The sequence below is a fragment of the Oncorhynchus masou genome, chromosome 25 (genome assembly GCF_036934945.1).
Source record: "Oncorhynchus masou masou isolate Uvic2021 chromosome 25, UVic_Omas_1.1, whole genome shotgun sequence".
In the NCBI taxonomy this organism is placed as follows: Eukaryota; Metazoa; Chordata; class Actinopteri; order Salmoniformes; family Salmonidae; genus Oncorhynchus; species Oncorhynchus masou.
Window position 1 is genome coordinate 32591445 of NC_088236.1, and position 18190 is coordinate 32609634.

The 18190-nt window shown below is 42.4% G+C and overlaps 1 protein-coding gene across 1 annotated transcript; it reads right to left on the bottom strand.

The window, feature by feature from the left end:
* Positions 1-830: 830 nt before the first annotated feature.
* LOC135513544 (alpha-1A adrenergic receptor-like) lies at positions 831-12213 on the bottom strand. The gene is made up of 2 exons (XM_064936424.1): positions 11310-12213; positions 831-2774 (listed from the first exon to the last, which is right to left on the bottom strand). Exons 1-2 carry the CDS (start codon positions 12211-12213, stop codon positions 2263-2265), a joined length of 1416 nt encoding a protein of 471 aa, XP_064792496.1. The 3' UTR covers positions 831-2262.
* Positions 12214-18190: the final 5977 nt, after the last annotated feature.

The window sequence follows — 18190 nt, forward strand, 5'->3', positions numbered from 1 at the left end:
ACTTCCTGTAGTTGTCAGTCTCTCATGTCGCTGTGGAGGAATTTTGTCCTATCCTTCCATACAGAACTGCGGTAACTCAGCAATATTTGTGGGTTTTCCAGCATGTACTGACACAACATCTCAATTGGGATTAGGTCTGGACTTTGACTAGGCCATTCCAAAACTTCAAATTTGCTGCTTTTTAGCCATTTTCATGATTGTGAATCCTCCAGAAGTTGTCATAATTACCGTGTAAGTCTATGGAAGGGGGTGAGAACCATGAGCCTCCTAGGTTTTGTATTGAAGTCAATGTACCCTGAGGAGGATGGAAACTAGCTGTCCTCCGGCTACACCATGGTCCTACCCTACAGAGTACTGTTGAGGCTACTGTAGTCCATTGCAAAACAGTGTGTTTTATCAAATTATTTGGTGACGTGAATATATTTAGTATAGTTTAATCTAAAAAGGATAACCTTTTTAATTTCACTATTTTTATGAAATCCACTGAGGATGGTCCTCCCCTTCCTCCTCTGAGGAGCCTCCACTGTATGGATGCAATTTGCAAATGCTTCCCTGATACTGGAAAGCCTGAGCTACAGTATGAAGGCAAATTTCTCACTGGTTTATGGCGGATTTAGAGGCTTGGGAGCAGTTATGAGGTCAAAACCCATGAAATGATCCCTCAGAATTCCAAAGGAGGAAGTTAATCTTCTGTCTGGCAGTGGAGATTGGAAAGTGGTATCGTGGGAATGTTGGAGTACAAAGCAATACCGTTCATGCGTGTTTATGAAACATGTGTGTCCATGAAATCACAAAAAAAGGATTCTCAAAGTAATGTTGCAACTCCCAAACTGAGAATATCTCATACTCTTTTTATTGGAATACGTGACATGGAAGGACAGTATCCTCTTGGGTTCCAGCCTGCTGTGGACAGTATGGTGTGATTCATTTGTGATGGGCATTGTGCCTGCCCTCTGACTCCCCAGGGAGACTGGGAGTGATGTCACAGTATCACACAGTCACACACTATTCTCACAACGGGACAAGAGCTTGGTAAAGGGGAAGACACTGGGAGAATGATTACAATTTTGAACAATATGTGAGGTTACCACCAATTACATATGTACAAACTTGACCTAGAATGCATTGGTCATATTCTTTGTAAGTATACAACTTGTAAACATTACACAAGGAACACACAATTTGGTCCTTCTTAATTAATAACTTCACAAACCCCAATATCTTATCAGGAATATCTGGAATAAATAATACATATATTGATATAGCTAGTGTAGATCCCAGTAAGATCCCCATGGAAAACTTTTTCTAACATGTATATTTAAAAAAGGGGGGGTGGATATATTTTGCTCTTGGGGAACTATCACTTTTGGCATTAGATTGGAATAGTAATTTGGATGTTTTTTCTTTACTATTCAAATCAACTGGATGGTAAAGTGTGAAGAGTGGCAAAGACCACCTGAGAGAATGTGCACTTGTCTTAAAGGCCCAGTACAGTCAACAACATGATTTTACTGTGTTTTATATATATTTCACTATGAGGTTGGAATAATACTGTGAAATGTGAAAATTATGATGATGCCCTTTTAGTGTAAGAGCTGGATAGAGTTGTGGCCTGCCTGGTGGCATCACCAGGTGGTAAATTAGTTAATAGACCAATAAGAAAGAGAGTTCCAATAACAGCTAATTTTCCATTTTCCCCTTCCCACTCAGACCACTACCAGACAGCCTTAGCAAAATTCTTGCTTGAGAAATTGCTCTTCGCCAAGAAGCTATTTTTGTTTCTCACTAGTTGAAGACGCTCTGATTAAGAACATCTGCTAAATGACTAAAATGTAAATGTAATGTTACTTTTTGATCATTTTAATTTAAAACAATCACAGCAAGGTACTTAATTGTTAACCAGAAATTAGTTGATATGTAGATATTAACTGCCTGATTGGACCTTTAAAGAGTGTCATCATCTCGAGGTAAAACCTTGGTTTAGTGTGTAAAAACAAACAGTCATGAATTTAAACACTGCCATTGTGTATCTAAGTCAGAGTATTCCAAATATTTCCGAATTTCATCGACCATCTCCACCAGCTATTATTAATGTTCCATCGTTGTAAACTCCACTGGGCTTAGAAATGTATTCACTATTCACTTTAGTTTCCTTTAATAGCACTGGACCTTGAGGGTAGACCATGCTTTGTTTAAGAGAAGAAGAACTACAGTATTCATACCAGAGACATTCAAAATTATTTACTCCATCATTATCTCTGGTTATACGGCCTCTCCATTTTCACAGAAAGACAGTTGGTGGATCTTAATGGTGGGCAGGGCCCCATGTGGAGGGGGCTGGGGATGGCTGGGCCCCTGGTTGAGGCTCCCGTCTCTGATGCAGCAGCAGGTCTTCAGCAGACTCCTACTGCACAGTTGGGCCACCTTAGCCTGTCCTGTCTCTATCTTCCACTCTCTGTCATCCCTAGATGAGGGTGTGCGGGACAGGGCTATGGAGGAGGAGGGGCTGCGACGGGAGGGGTCACCTCTGCCATCTATTCTCAGAGTGAGAGAATGACCCTGGACCTGGGCTTGACTGAGGCCTGGACCTAGGTGATGAGTGGCTCTTGGCTGGGCTCTCAGACAGCGCACTCGCAGAATACTCTGGAAGGCCTTCTTAAACTCCTGGTTGGAACAGGGGTAGATGATAGGGTTGATGCAGCTGTTGAAGTAGCCCAGCCAGAAGGTGATCTTGAAAACTGTGTCCGAAGGTCTGTATGCCGGGAATATGGAACCTATAATAGGCCACACACACACAGAGAGAGAGAGAGAGAGAGAGAGAGAGAGAGAGAGAGAGAGAGAGAGAGAGAGAGAGAGAGAGAGAGAGAGAGAGAGAGAGAGAGAGAGAGAGAGAGAGAGAGAGAGAGAGAGAGAGAGAGAGAGAGAGAGAGAGAGAGAGAGAGAGAGAGAGAGAGAGAGAGAGAGAGAGAGAGAGAGAGAGAGAGAGAGAGAGAGAGAGAGAGAGAGAGAGAGAGAGAGAGAGAGAGAGAGAGAGAGAGAGAGAGAGAGAGAGAGAGAGAGAATTAGACACGGACACACATGCCACACATACAAAGGGAAGAAAACTGATTAACATCAAGGTATTGACGTCAAGGTATCAGTTGATTTAAAATTGCCTTCATAAATCCTACTGCTTCTGATTACAGGGGCTCATGGGAGAAAGTGTGATAGAGTGTGAGCTGCACACTTAATAGTGAGGTAGATTAAATGGTTTAACATGCACATTACATGAAGGACTTTTCACAGCCAATGCTCGACACATTAAAATAATTAAATGGCTAATGTCTTGGATGGCCTTGAATTTGAGCGTCTATCTTCAAAGGTAGGCTGGGTGAGCTGTTTTGTGAAATTCTTTAATGGAGAAGCTGTTGGAGAACTTTTAGTGATGTGGAGATGGATAGAGAGAGAGAGAGAGAGAGAGAGAGAGAGAGAGAACGAGGGAAGGAAAGGAGGTGAAGTTTGAGTAGATATGATTCCGTGTCAAGTACATCTCAGATGACTACTGTGCAACAAGCAAGAGCTATTCTACTACTCTTACTACTGAATTCATACATCCTGGAAACTTGATTGCCGTTACTCAGGAAGCCTAATTTTTCTATGAAAAGTTGACACAATAAAGACAGTGATGCAAAGCATTCTCTCCCTCTACTGCACCAAACAGAGGGTATACAGTGATTTATAGCGACGGAAAACAAGATAGAGTGAGAAATAAATAATGGATGACCAATAAATGTGCTCACTTCCCAGGTGAGACGTTGCCATACATCCAGGAAGACAAAGAAGCACACTACTGCTCTAATACTGTAGCTCACTACCAACACCCCCAAATATAATTCATAATGTCAATAATGATTTAAGATAACAATACCAAAGATGCATGGTAGGCACAAGTGCAACTACCGAATAACGACCACAGCACCAGCAGACAAGATACCACTACCTTGTGAACGTGTGAGTAAACAGTTGCGTAGCTCTTGGTCATGCCTTTTAAATAGCTACTGGAACAAACCAGTCTCAAAATAAACACACTGCCAAGACAGTGATAGCCCTCTTTAACCCTTTTGACCCACTCAAATCCCCACAAGGGTAAGTTTCCCTCTTAAAGAAGAAATAAAGCCTGCCCCAATAAACCAAAGCAAACAAGAATAACCATCCCCAGCTGAACACAATCAATCTTAACTTGAAAACGGTTCTGTGATTTAACACGATAATAATACATAACATTGTGACATGTTGTCCAGACATGGTAAGGGAGTAGAATCACCACCCTCGCCCTCTATTGCAGTTACTATATTTCTGAGCATGAGAGTGTAAAATAAATCGGAACCCTAAAGGGTTAGGAAGGAGTTGACTTGATCTTAAATTTGATTTGATTTGTATTTTCTTCCCACATTCATCCTATACTGAAATGATTAAGCTAACAAGCAGACTTTATCTTTCCTTCCTGCTGTGATCACATTGATGAAAATGCCTCTATGTGCAAGAGAAATAGATGCTGAGAGAGAGAGAGAGAGAGAGAGAGAGAGAGAGAGAGAGAGAGAGAGAGAGAGAGAGAAAGAGAGAGAGAGAGTTTGGCTCCCCAAACTCCAAGTTACCTCAGCTACCAGGCCACCTATAGGTTGCTAGGGAGGTTGCTAGGGGGCAGGACAGCAGACAGTCCTTTTGCTTGCTCAGGTCAGAGCCTCATCAGTCTTTCTCCAAGTGAAGTATGTGGACAGACGTGAGTGATGTTGTTATTGAAACTTGTGTGCATTTACTGTTGGTTGTTACTAATGCCAGTCATTAATAGTAGTTGATGCTACTACGTGTCAAACAGTCATTGTCATGTTATGTTCATTATGTATAGTATATTCATTATCTTTGTACAGAACCACATACATTGCATATGTCCTCTGGAAATGATTTGTTTCATTCCAAAACGCTATACCAATTTTCAGAAATGTTGGTAAATTTGCTTGTATTGTTTAAAGACATTATGAATGAGATGAATGTGGTTTTTTTTACTATCTAATAATGGCATGGGGGTTGTTCATTGACAGATACGTATTAGTTTAAAATCTGTCATGTCATGGTTTAATTTCAGAAAGACAAACATCACTCTCAGAGAAATAAGTAGTACTGCTAGGTTTTACACAGTCACATGGAACAAATAACTACATCTTTAGTAAAGAAATGTACAAATGATATATTTGCGACATCAATATCAAATTTTAAAATATATATAATTAAAGACAGTAATATGAGATCTGTATGTAAAACATTTACATTTGACATTTGAGTCATTTAGCAGATGCTCTTATCCAGAGATACTTACAGTAAGTGCATTCATCTTAAGATAGCAAGGCAAGACAAGTACATATCACAGTCAAATACACAGGACACGAACATGCCATTCCAGCTAAACAATGAATATATAGCGTTTAGCAAAAAAAAACATTTTCATACTCTCTCAAATCTATGAATAAAATATCTGACAACAGTAATATTTTACACACACATGAAGGTACCCATAAGCAATCATTTCTGGTGAAAAAATATAAATGTGAAAAATGTGTGGATATAGTGTTCAACTCTTCAAATACAGTTTCTTATGTGTAACTCTCTGTGAGGTTGCCTTATTCACAGACCAGCCAAACTGGAAAGACACTTTCTTTCAACCACAGCAGCTCTTTGATCACACTGAGAAGATGACTGGGACAGAGGCTGACTGAAAGTGACCACGCACCCATGCTGAGAGTATCTCTATTGTCTGAAGAATCCTATGATAACCCAGTGTCTGGCTAGCCTAGTACCAGACCCGGTCACAGCTTTTACCTTTGTTGCCTGCACTGCATCACTGAGACACCTGGCCCAAATTGCAGTAACTCCTCAGTGGCCTTCCGAAAAACCATTCAATTAACACCAAAAACGATTAATTTTACAAGCACTTACGGCTATGGTTGGATAACAAAAATCGACAATGGTGTCTTGGAAATGAATGAATGGAAGTTCCAAACGTACTCTATCTCTATCACTTTCCAATGTGTGTGTGTGTGTGTGTGTGTGTGTGTGTGTGTGTGTGTGTGTGTGTGTGTGTGTGTGTGTGTGTGTGTGTGTGTGTGTGTGTGTGTGTGTGTGTGTGTGTGTGTGTGTGCGTGTGTGCGTGCGTGCGTGTGTGCGTGTTCGTGTGAACATCCTCTCTATATTTTCTACACAATAGTAAACACAATAATTTAATCAAATGAAATGATGAGGATAATGGGCCTTATCTGAAATGTCCATCAATAAGTTTTCTTTTAAAATAATACTGACTCTATTCAAAGATTGTGTTAACATCAGTAAATGTTTATGGCAATTATACTTGTTATTGGTTATTGTGTGCTCTGAAATAAAAGCTACTGAAATTACTTTTTTATTTAATTATTTCCACATGAAATACCACATTATGGTAAGTGTATGTACAGTTGGGGTCGGACGTTTACATACAACTTAGCCAAATACATTTAAACTCAATTTTTCACAATTCCTGACATTTAATCCCAGTAACAATTCCCTGTCGTAGGTCAGTTAAGATCACCACTTTATTTTAAGAATGTGAAATGTCAGAATAATAGTAGAGAGAATTATTTATTTCAGCATTTCTTTATTTCATCACATTCCCAGTGGGTCAGAAGTTTACATACACTCAATTAGTATTTGGTTGCATTGCCTTTAAATTGTTTAACTTGGGCCAAATGTTTTGGGTAGCCTTTAACAAGCTTCCCACAATAAATTGGGTGAATTTTGGCCCATTCCTCCTGACAGAGCTTGTGTCGGCCTTGTGGCTCTCACACGCTTTTTCAGTTCTGCCCACAAATTTTCTATGGGATTGAGCTCAGGGCTTTGTCATGGCCACTCCAATACACCTTGACTTTGTCCTTAAGCCATTTTGCCACAACTTTGGAAGTATGCTTGGGGTCATAGTCCATTTGGAAGACACATTTGCAACCAAGCTTTAATTTCCTGACTGATGTCTTGAGATGTTTCTTCAATATATCCACATATTTTTCCTACCTCATGATGCCATCTATTTTGTGAAGTGCTCCAGTCCCTCCTGCAGCGAAGCATTCCCACAACATGATGCTGCCACTCCTTGTGTTCACAGTTGGGATGGTGTTCTTTGGCATTCCTCCAAACATAATGGTCATTATGGCCAAATAGTTATATTTTTGTTTCATCAGACCAGAGGACATTTCTCCAAAAAGTACAATCTTTGTCCCCATGTGCAGTTTGTAACGGTTTTCTGTAGGCGAAGGAGAGTCGGACCAAAATGCAGCGTGTAGATTGCGATCCATGTTTAATGAAAACGTAAAACACAAATCAATACAAATACTACAAAACAAAAAAGAACGTAACGAAAACCGAAACAGCCAATAGTAGTGTAAACTAACATAGAGACAGGAACAAGGACACTAAGGACAATCACCCACGAAACACACAAAGAATATGGCTACCTAAATATGGTTCCCAATCAGAGACAACGATAATCACCTGACTCTGATTGAGAACCGCCTCAGGCAGCCAATGACTATGCTATACACCCCACACAACCCCAAGACGAAACACACCACAAATAAACCCATGTCACACCCTGGCCTGACCCAATAAATGAAGATAAACATAATAAATATTGACCAGGGCGTGACAGAACCCCCCCCCCCCTAAGGTGCGGACTCCCGGACGCACATCAAAACAATAGGGAGGGTCCGGGTGGGCGTCTGTCCATGGTGGCGGCTCCGGCTCCGGCGCGGAACGTGGAACCCACTCTATAAAATGTCTTTGTCCCCCCTCCTCGCGTCCTAGGATAGTCCACCTTCGCTGCCGACCATGGCCTAGTAGTCCTCACCCAGAATCCCACTGGACTGAGGGGCAGCTCGGGACTGAGGGACAGTTCGGGACAGAGGGGCAGCTCGGGACAGAGGGGCAGCTCGGGACAGAGGGGCAGCTCGGGGCAGAGACAGCTTGGGACAGAGGGGAAGCTCGGCACTGAGAGGAAGCCCGGCACTGAGAGGAAGCCCGGCACTGAGAGGAAGCCCGGCACTGAGAGGAAGCCCGGCACCGAGAGGAAGCCCAGCACCGAGAGGAAGCTCAGGTGACTGGCGGATCTAGAAGAGTCTGGCTGACTGGCGGATCTGGAAGAGTCTGGCTGACTGGCGGATCTGGAAGAGTCTGACTGACTGACGGATCTGGCTGCTCCATGCTGACTGGCGGCTCTGGCTGCTCCATGTAGACTGACAGCTCTGGCGGCTTCTTACAGACGGACAGCTCTGGCTGCTCCATGCAGACTGGCAGCTCCTTGCAGACTGACAGCTCCTTGCAGACTGCCAGCTCCTTGCAGACTGGCAGTTCCTTGCAGACTGACAGCTCCATGCAGACTGGCAGCTCCGGCTGCTCCATGCAGACTGACAGCTGCATGCAGACTGGCATCTCCGGCTGTTCCATGAAGACTGACAGCTCTGGCTGCTCCATGTAGACTGACAGCTCTGGCTGCTCCATGCAGACTGACAGCTCTGGCTGCTCCATGCAGACTGACAGCTCTGGCTGCTCCATGCAGACTGACAGCTCTGGCTGCTCCATGCAGACTGACAGCTCTGGCTGCTCCATGCAGACTGACAGCTCTGGCTGCTCCATGCAGACTGACAGCTCTGGCTGCTCCATGTAGACTGACAGCTCGGGCTGCGCTAAACAGGCGGGAGACTCCAGCAGCGCAGGAGAGGAGGAAGGCTCTGGCTGCGCTAAACAGACGGGAGACTCCAGCAGCGCAGGAGAGGCGAGGCGCACTGTAGGCCTGATGTGTGGTGCTGGCACTGGTGGTACTGGGCCGAGGACACGCACAGGAAGCCTGGTGCGGGGAGCTGCCACCGGAGGGCTGGTGTGTGGAGGTGGCACAGGATGGGCTAGACCGTGAAGGCGTACTGGAGATCTTGAGAGCAGTGTTGGCACAGGACGTGCAAGGCTAGGGATGTGCACAGGAGGCCTGGTGCGTGAGGCTGGCACCAACTTCACCAGCCGACTAACACGCACCTCAGGACGAGTATGGAGCCAGGTGCCATCAAATCCCTGACACGTTCCGTATGGCGAATTCCATGCAAAAAGCACCAACACAGCAACTCCCTCATTTCTCTCTCCTCCAATTTCCCCATTAACTCCTTCACAGTCTCTGCTTCGCTCACCTCCAACACCGGTTCTGGTCTCCTCCTTGGCTCCTCACGATAAACAGGGAGAGTGGGCTCAGGTCTGACTTCTGACTCTGCCACACTCTCCCTGAGTCCCCCCCAAGAAAGTTTTGGGGCTGACTCTCGGGCTTCCATACGCGTCGCCGCGCTGCCTCCTCATACCAGAGTCTCTCAGCTCTCGCCGCCTCCAGTTCTTCTTTGGGGCGGCGATATACTCCAGGCTGATCCCAGGGTCCTTCTGCGAACAATTAGTCCTCCCATGTCCATTCCTCTCTTTGCTGCACCTGCCTGTTGACACGTTGCTTGGTCCGTTTGTGGTGGGTGATTCTGTAACGGTTTTCTGTAGGCGAAGGAGAGTCGGACCAAAATGCAGCGTGTAGATTGCGATCCATGTTTAATGAAAACGTAAAACACGAATCAATACAAATACTACAAAACAAAAAAGAACGTAACGAAAACCGAAACAGCCTAAAGTAGTGTAAACTAACATAGAGACAGGAACAAGGACACTAAGGACAATCACCCACGAAACACACAAAGAATATGGCTACCTAAATATGGTTCCCAATCAGAGACAACGATAATCACCTGACTCTGATTGAGAACCACCTCAGGCAGCCAATGACTATGCTATACACCCCACACAACCCCAAGACGAAACACACCACAAATAAACCCATGTCACACCCTGGCCTGACCCAATAAATGAAGATAAACATAATAAATATAGACCAGGGCATGACACAGTTGCAAAGCGTAGTCTGACTTTTTTATGGCGGTTTTGGAGCAGTGGCTTCTTCCATGCTGAGCAGCCTTTCAGGTTATGTCGTTTTACTGTGGATATAGATACATTTGTAGCTGTTTTCTCCAGCATCTTCACAGGGTCCTTTCCTGTTGTTCTGGGATTGATTTGCACTTTTCACACCAAAGTACGTTCATCTCTAGGAGACAGAACGCGTCTCTTTCTCGAGTGGTATGACGGCTGCATGATCCCATGGTGTTTATACTTGCGTACTATTTTTGTACAGATGAACGTGGTACCTTCACGCATTTGGTAATTGCTACCAAGGATGAATCAGACTTGTGGAGGTCTACAATTTTTTTCTGAGATCTTGGCTGATTTCTTTTGATTTTCCCATGATGTCAAGCAAAGAGGCACTGAGTTTGAAGGTAGGCCTTGAAATACATCCACAGGTACACCTCAAATTGATTCAAATGATGTAGCTTCTAGAAGCTTCTGAAGCCATGACATCATTTTCTGGAATTTTCCAAGCTGTTTAAAGGCACAGTCAACTTAGTGTATGTAAACGTCTCACCCACTGGAATTGTGATACAGTGAAATAATCTGTCTGTAAACAATTGTTGGAAAAATTACTTGTGTCATGCACAAAGTAGATGTTCTAACCGACTTCCCAACACTATAGTTCGTTAACAAGAAATTTGTGGGAAAACAAGTTTTAATGACTCCAACATAAGTGTATGTAAACTTCTGACTTGAATTGCATATACTACTAAAAAAATGTCTGGTAGTTAAGTTAGACAAACGCAGTCATGTATGACAAGTAAAATAACATAAGGGTGAGGAGAAGATTGACATTTTGCACAGCTCAAACAAATACTTTGATTAGTGTACTCTTTTTAATGATACATTTGCGTTATTTCAGATGGTTTCTATTTGTAAACCAGTTTTAATTCGTGTCCTCAATGAAAGTAAATCTTTGCAGATGCAGCCCATTATTGATTAATGCGACAATAGACTACATTTTACATCATCCAACAACCTCACATAACCTAAAATAACTGATTTATTACACACATAAATAAACTTGTTCTATTTCTATGGTTGATACCGTATGACATAAGAAAGGCTTGCATGAGACTGTTGTGAACATCTATTTTGGGAGTCATCCCACACTCCCTCCTACATCCATCTCTGCAATGCAATTTAATTATAAACCCTCATAAATTATTTTGCCAAGTGTAGATACAAAAGGAGGTGGCATTAACAGCATGACACAGCAGCTGTGGAGCACGGTCTACAAGGTACGGAGCCTAGGTACAATGGGTAACACTCACCTATGGGCAGAACCAGGAAGAAAGGCAGCCAGCAGAGCACGAAGCAGCCAACCACAATGCCCAGGGTCTTGGCGGCCTTCTTTTCTCGGGAGAACTTGAGGAGGCGCAGGGCGAAGTGTGTGTGGCTGTGCAGGGCCTCGTCCTCAGACACAGCCGTGTTGCCGCGGTGGATCCTCAGCGTGATGCTCTCTGAGTCTGACTTGTCTGTTTTGTGCCCCTCCCTCAGGCCCCGGCTCTCCTGGCGGGCCACCACATACACCCTGCAGTACATAGACAGTATGATGGCCAGCGGGAGGTAGAAGGAGCCCACAGCAGAGAAGATGGCATAGGCAGGCTCCTCTGTGATCTTACAGATAGACTCATCCTCAGGCGCCGGCTCCTTCCAGCCAAACAGAGGGCCGATGGAGATTGTGACAGACAGAGCCCACAGGCCCACCAGACTTAGCAGTGCCCTGCGCTCTGTCACGATGGCTGGGTAGCGCAGCGGGTAGCTGACCCCGATGTAGCGGTCCACTGAGATCACACATAGGCTCATGATGGAGGCTGTGCAGCACAGCACATCCACCGCTGCCCACACGTTGCAGAATGGCCGTCCGAACACCCAGTACCCTAAGATCTCAAAGGTGGCAGAGAAGGGCAGCACGATGGAGCTCAGCAGGAGGTCTGCCACCGCTAAGTTGACAATGAAGTAGTGTGTGACTGTGCGTAGGTGTCGATGACAGACCACCGACAAGATAACCAGGATGTTCCCAAAAACCCCAAATATGATGAAGGTCCCAAGTATCAGTCCCAACGCCACAGCCTTGATCACATTGAGCTCTGGGACAAACGCCTGGCTGCAGTTGGAGCAGTTCTGTGTCGGAGGCTCTGGGGTCATGTTCATGTTGTCTGCTATAGGAACCATCTGTTCTCTATACAGTATTGATACACTGTGCTGCCCTGTACTGTAACAGTAGACTGATAAACAGACTGCAGACAGTTATGTTTGCTGAGAGAAGACAAGGACATCAGAGCACTTTCCTGAGAAATTAAAATAATTAAAATAAGGATCACATTAAGACTGTCATGTCAAATTATAATTTGACTGATGATGTCTCAATCTAATGAGCAATTAAGATTAATCAAAAATAGTAAGCTATGTTCTTGTTTTAAACACTGAGCAAGACACACATTGTGTATGCAGAGGAATGCTATTTAACACAGAAATCATAATCCATTTTGAGATTGTGCTTGATGTTAAGCCACAAGTTAAAATACAGTTGGAGACCACAAAAGATCTTTGATGGAGTGTGGAGTTGACTCTGACAGTCTGACCTGTCAGAGTCGCATTTGGTTACTGAGGATCATGATCATAGGCATAGCTCTGAGGTCGATCTCTCTGATCTTCCCAATACATACTTCAAAGTGTACAAGGGCAAGTCTGTGTCATATCAAAAATGTAGAATAGTGGTAAGAGGACAGTGAATCATATACAATCTGCAATCTGAGTAGTTTGGTTTTAGTTTGGCTCAATCCAACTGGAAGAGAATACTGAAAGTTATTCTCACTGAGCCTGAGCTCCACACCAGACCGCTAGCCAGAGTAGGAGTCAGGAGGTAGCAGGGTTATTACAGGTGAAGAGACAGGCCAGTCCCAGGGAAAGTCTGGCCAAGCCTCCTGAAAGTGGGAACAGCCTCAGCTTGGATGTGGATGAGTTGAATAGTCACTGTGCATCTGTGGCATGACTCTCCCTGAAAAAAAGAAGAGATACAGCCACAGTGATGCTTTGGTCTGAGTAAGACTAAGTATAAGCTGGTATGACATCAAACCACCACAACAGATCTCATGCAAAATCAAACCTCAGTAAGACAAGTCGCTCTATCTTTTCAAACCTTTTCAGACAGCCACAATTTGTATTCTGCCACGTGTTTCAATATCATTAGCTGCTTAAAATTACCTATCTGGCCCCTATCGAGTCCCATTGTATGGGAGATACAATCCCTTTTCTCGTTCTGAATTCATTTCCTTTTTGAAAGAAAAGCAGGTGCAGACTTTGCACCTGCTGCAAATGCTGAGCAAATCTGTCCCTTTTTCTCAATTCATCTGTGTAGCCTAAGAATGGAATAGAAGGAAAGCCTCCATATAAAATTGGATTTGATTGCTGACTTTTATGACGTAAAAATGTATTCATCTGTCTTAAGACAAGCAGTGTGCCATATCCTTTCATGTACTGTATACATTGCCTTCAGAAAGTATTCACACCCCTAGACTTTTTCCGCATTTTGTTGTTGTGTTGGAGCCTGAATTTTAAATATATTAAATTGAGGATTTGTGTCACCCATCTACACACATTACTTCATAATGTCAAAGTCAAATCATGTTTTTAGAATTGTTTACAGATGAATTCAAAATGAAAAGCTGAAATGTCTTGAGTCAATAATTATTCAACCCTTTTGTTATGGCAAACCTAAATAAGCTAAACATTTGCTTAACAAGTCATATAATAAGTTGCATGGACTCTGTGTGCAATAATAGTGTTTAACATGATTTTAAAATGACTACCCCCATCTCTGTACCCTACACATGCAATTATCTGTAAGGTCCCTCAGTCGAACAGTGAATTTCAAGCACAGATTGAACCACAAAAACCAGGGAGGTTTTCCAATGGTTCGCAAAGAAGGGCATCCATTGGTAGATGGGTAATAAAAAGCAGACATTGAATATCCCTTTGAGCAGGGTGAAGTTATTAATTACACTTTGGATGATGTATCAATACACCCAGTCACTACAAATATACAGGTGACCTTCCTAACTCAGTTGCCAGAGAGGAAGGAAACTGCTCAGAAATTTCACCATGATTTTTTTTTACTCCACAATACTAACATTAATGACAGAGTGAAAAGAAGGAAGCATGTACAGAATAAAAAATATTCCAAAACATGCATCCTGTTTGCAATAAGGCACTAAAGTAATATTGTAGAAAATGTGGCAAAGAAATTAACTTTTTGTCCTAAATACAAAGCGTTATGCTTGGGGCAAATCCAACACAACACATCACTGGTTACCACTATTCATATTTACAAGCATGGTGGTGGCTGCATTATGTTATGGGTATGCTTGTCATCGACAAAGGACCCGTGATTAATTTTTTTAAGTTTTTAAAAAAATAAACGGAAGAGATCTAAGCACAGGCAAAATCCTAGAGGAAAACCTTGTTTTCCAGTCTGATTTCCAACAAGCACTGGAAGACAAATTCACCTTTCCGCAGAACATTAACCTAAAACACAAGGCCAAATATACACTGGAGTTGCTTACCAAGACGACATTGAATGTTCCTGAGTGGCCTAGTTAGTTTAGACTTAAATCGTCTTGAATATCTATGGCAAGACCTGAAAATGGCTGTCTAGCAATGATCAAAAACCCACTTGAAAGTGCTTGATAAGTTGAAAAAAGAATAATGGGCGAATATTGTACAATCCAGGTGTGCAAAGCTCTTAGAGACTTACCCAGAAAGACTCACAGCTGTCTTTCTCTCCATTTGGTACATGGACGTCATCTATGGAATTTAGATTTGATCGAATGCCTGACAACACATTAGAATAATAAAAGTAGATGGAAACAGTCCTAGTTTGGTTTATATTGGGTTATGATAAGCAGCTTTGACTTAGATGATGACATTAGAAGTTCATCTGAGTGCAGCTCTTATACTATAAATCCATCAGTGTCAAGGTTTATGTATTCTAACCAATTCTCTTGTACTTTGTATGCACACCATCCATTACCATACAGAATAGGTGAAAGTGGAATCAATGGGTGGAAAAAACACACACGGGTAGTAATGGGTTTAAATTAAAACATTACTTAGTTCCCTACTGTCCTCCTTCCCTCTCTCCTCCATCATATTATTGGTTCAGTCTGCTTTCCAACAGACACTGTAAGACAAATTCACCCTTCAGCAGGACAATTACCTAAAACACAAGGCCAAATATACACTTGCGTTGCTTACCAAGATGACATTGAATGTTCCTGAGTAGCCTAGTTACAGTTTTGATTTAAATCGGCTTGAAAATCTATGGCAAGACTTGAAAATGGCTGTCGAGCAATGATTAACAACCAACTTGACAGAGCTTGAATAATATATTTAAGAATAATGGGCAAATATTGTACAATCCAGGTGTGCAAAGCTCTCAGAGACTTACCCAGAAAGACTCACAGCTGAAATAGCTGCCAATGGTGATTCTAACATGTATTGACTCAGGAGGGTGAATACTTATCCAATCAAGGTACATTAGTGTTTTATTTTCCATAATTAAAAAAAAATATGTTCAAATTTTTCTTCCACTTTGACATTAAGAGTATTTTGTATAGCTCATTGAGAAGAAAATTACAATTAAATCAATTTTAATCCCAGATTGTAACACAATAAAATGTGGAAAAAGTCAAGTGGTGTGAATCATTTCTGAAGGCACTGTAATTCATCTTGACTTTGTTGTATGGTGGTGATGCAACAATCTTTGGAGCTGTCTCTCCTTCGCCTTCAAAGAGTAAACTTTCATAATAGAGGACATAGCTACATGTATTTTTCACGATGTCCCACAGAAAACACCCACTGTCTGACTGATGTAAAATTAATCTCATCAGCCTTGTCTCTGCTGCTCGATGGCATTTGGTACATGGACGTCATATATGGAATATACTGTAGATTTGATCGAATGCCTGACAACACAGTAGAATACTAAAAGTAGATGGAAACAGCCCTAGTTTGGTTTATATTGGGTTATGATAAGCAGCTTTGACTTAGATGATGACATTAGAAGTTCATCTGAGTGCAGCTCTTAGACTATAAATCCATCACTGTCAAGGTTTATCTATTTCAACCAATTCTCTTGTACTTTGTGTGCACACCATCCATTACCATACAGAATAGGTGAAAGTGGACCGTTAGTGATGGGTCTAAATTAAAACATGACTTAGTCCCTTACTGTCCTCCTCCTCTCTCTCCTCCGTCATATTATTATTACCGCAGCGTGACCTTTCCTCTGTGCCCTACAGAGTCCTGCTCCACACTGGCTGAGCAGCTGCTAAAGCAGCCTGGTGAACTCCTGTGTACAGCCAGATGCCACTTACATTCACACCTCCAACTAGTTCCTGCGTGTGGTGTGCTGCTGGAGAGAACACTGGGATGGTGCAATAATATTACTCACGGTGTGGGTTATAACACACAACAGCACTTGGCTTGTGTCCAAGCAGGGCGATAGTGCTCATTTCCTTTAAGGGCAATATAGGTGCTAAACCAGTATCTTTAGACCTCTCTAACGCCCCGAAAGCTCAGATTCAAACTCCCATTTACCATCTCTGAAAGCATTCTAATGTCTAAATACGTTTGTTGTTCCAAAAAAAGGTTGAAATAAAAATGTACAAGCAACCCAAAAAAATCATATTCTGCAATCACTCATTACTGCCCCTCACAGGTCGGAAGTCTACAATAGCTCAATAAATTGGAGGTGCCGAATAGTCATTTTGCTTGTACATTTTTTATTTCATTTTTATTTAGACCTTTTGGAAGCACATACCAACCGTGACAGGAGTAAATGAAGATAATTGCTCAGCTAATTTTAGTGATCAACAAACCTATTTTGACATTATAATGTTTGCATAGCTGTTGAATGGGAGTTTGAAACAGAGTTTTCTAGGCGTTAGAAAGGTCTCTAATGCACAGATACTTACTTTGGTAGTGTACTAGCAGGATGAGAGAGTGCTCATTTGATTTAAGGGCAATATAGGGTGCTAAGACAGTGTCTGATTTTAGCCAATGAAGCGCGTGGGACAAATAAAAAACTGCCCATGGCAAAGTTATGAATAAACAACAATGACATTTGCATCATTGTCACACATGAAAGCATTACTTAATGAGTTTCCCTCAGCATAGTGCCTTGTAAGCAACATCTGGATGTTAGAAATTAGGTGCATACCAGACTCAGGTGCACAGGTAACATGAAATGCCTCAATAAATTACCATAAACCCAAACCGCAAAGATATTATACTCAAATCAAGAAAACAAGGATTGTTTGTGTCTAGCAAGCTGCACAGACAGCCAACCCCCTCTAAATGGTGCCTGTTAGGATTTGTTCAAATTAGGGATGGTAAAAGCATTACATTATGCCTGAGAGTGTCCACATAACGGCAGACATGACTGCCCCTAAAGCAACATCCATTCTGTCCATGATTACATCACAATTACTGGTACGCTTTAATGAACAATTATCACATTATTACAGTAGTATGGTGGTATTCACTGTCTCCTACCATTAGCTCTAGTCAAGTCATAATGCCAGAGAAGCCGGTGTTTGGAGTATATATTGGCACGGGTGTTATTAGGCCGAGACGAAGTCGGAGGCCGGCAAACCGTGCCAATATATCCTCCGAACACTGGCTTCGAGGGCATTATCACTTTTATACAACGAGTTACCAAAATATTCAAATAATGATTTACATATTTTCATTAAAAACCATTTATTCATACTATTTCATCCTTCCAGAAGATATAGTCCTGACACAAATCGAGGGTTGCTACCCAAGCTGGCTGGTCGTTATTTTTATCGGTTCAGTTGCCAGAGACACGCTCCAGTCCTTTTTGTTCTGTATCTATGGACACGACCCAGTTATTTGATCTAAATGTTCTATTGCCATACTTATCCCTTGCTTGCTAGCTAGCCAACTACGGCTAACTTTGTCACGTCAAACAGTGCAGCCAGAATAAAAACAAAGTTGATGCATTTTTTTAAGCTGTTTTCTAGTGGAATTTATTTGGATACATCAATAACGATGAGCTAATGAGGCGCGATTTCACCTGGTATAGAAAATGTGATCCTCGTCAAGACACTATTGTTCATAGGAAATA

What these genes read in the sequence shown, in the direction of transcription:
- LOC135513544 (XM_064936424.1), bottom strand. Translation starts at nt 12,213, where the DNA reads ATGGTTCCTATAGCAGACAACATGAACATGACCCCAGAGCCTCCGACA. An exon ending in CTTCCTGGTTCTGCCCATAG is followed by an intron (nt 2,775 to 11,309) that starts GTGAGTGTTACC and finishes GGCCTATTATAG; the next exon opens with GTTCCATATTCCCGGCATAC.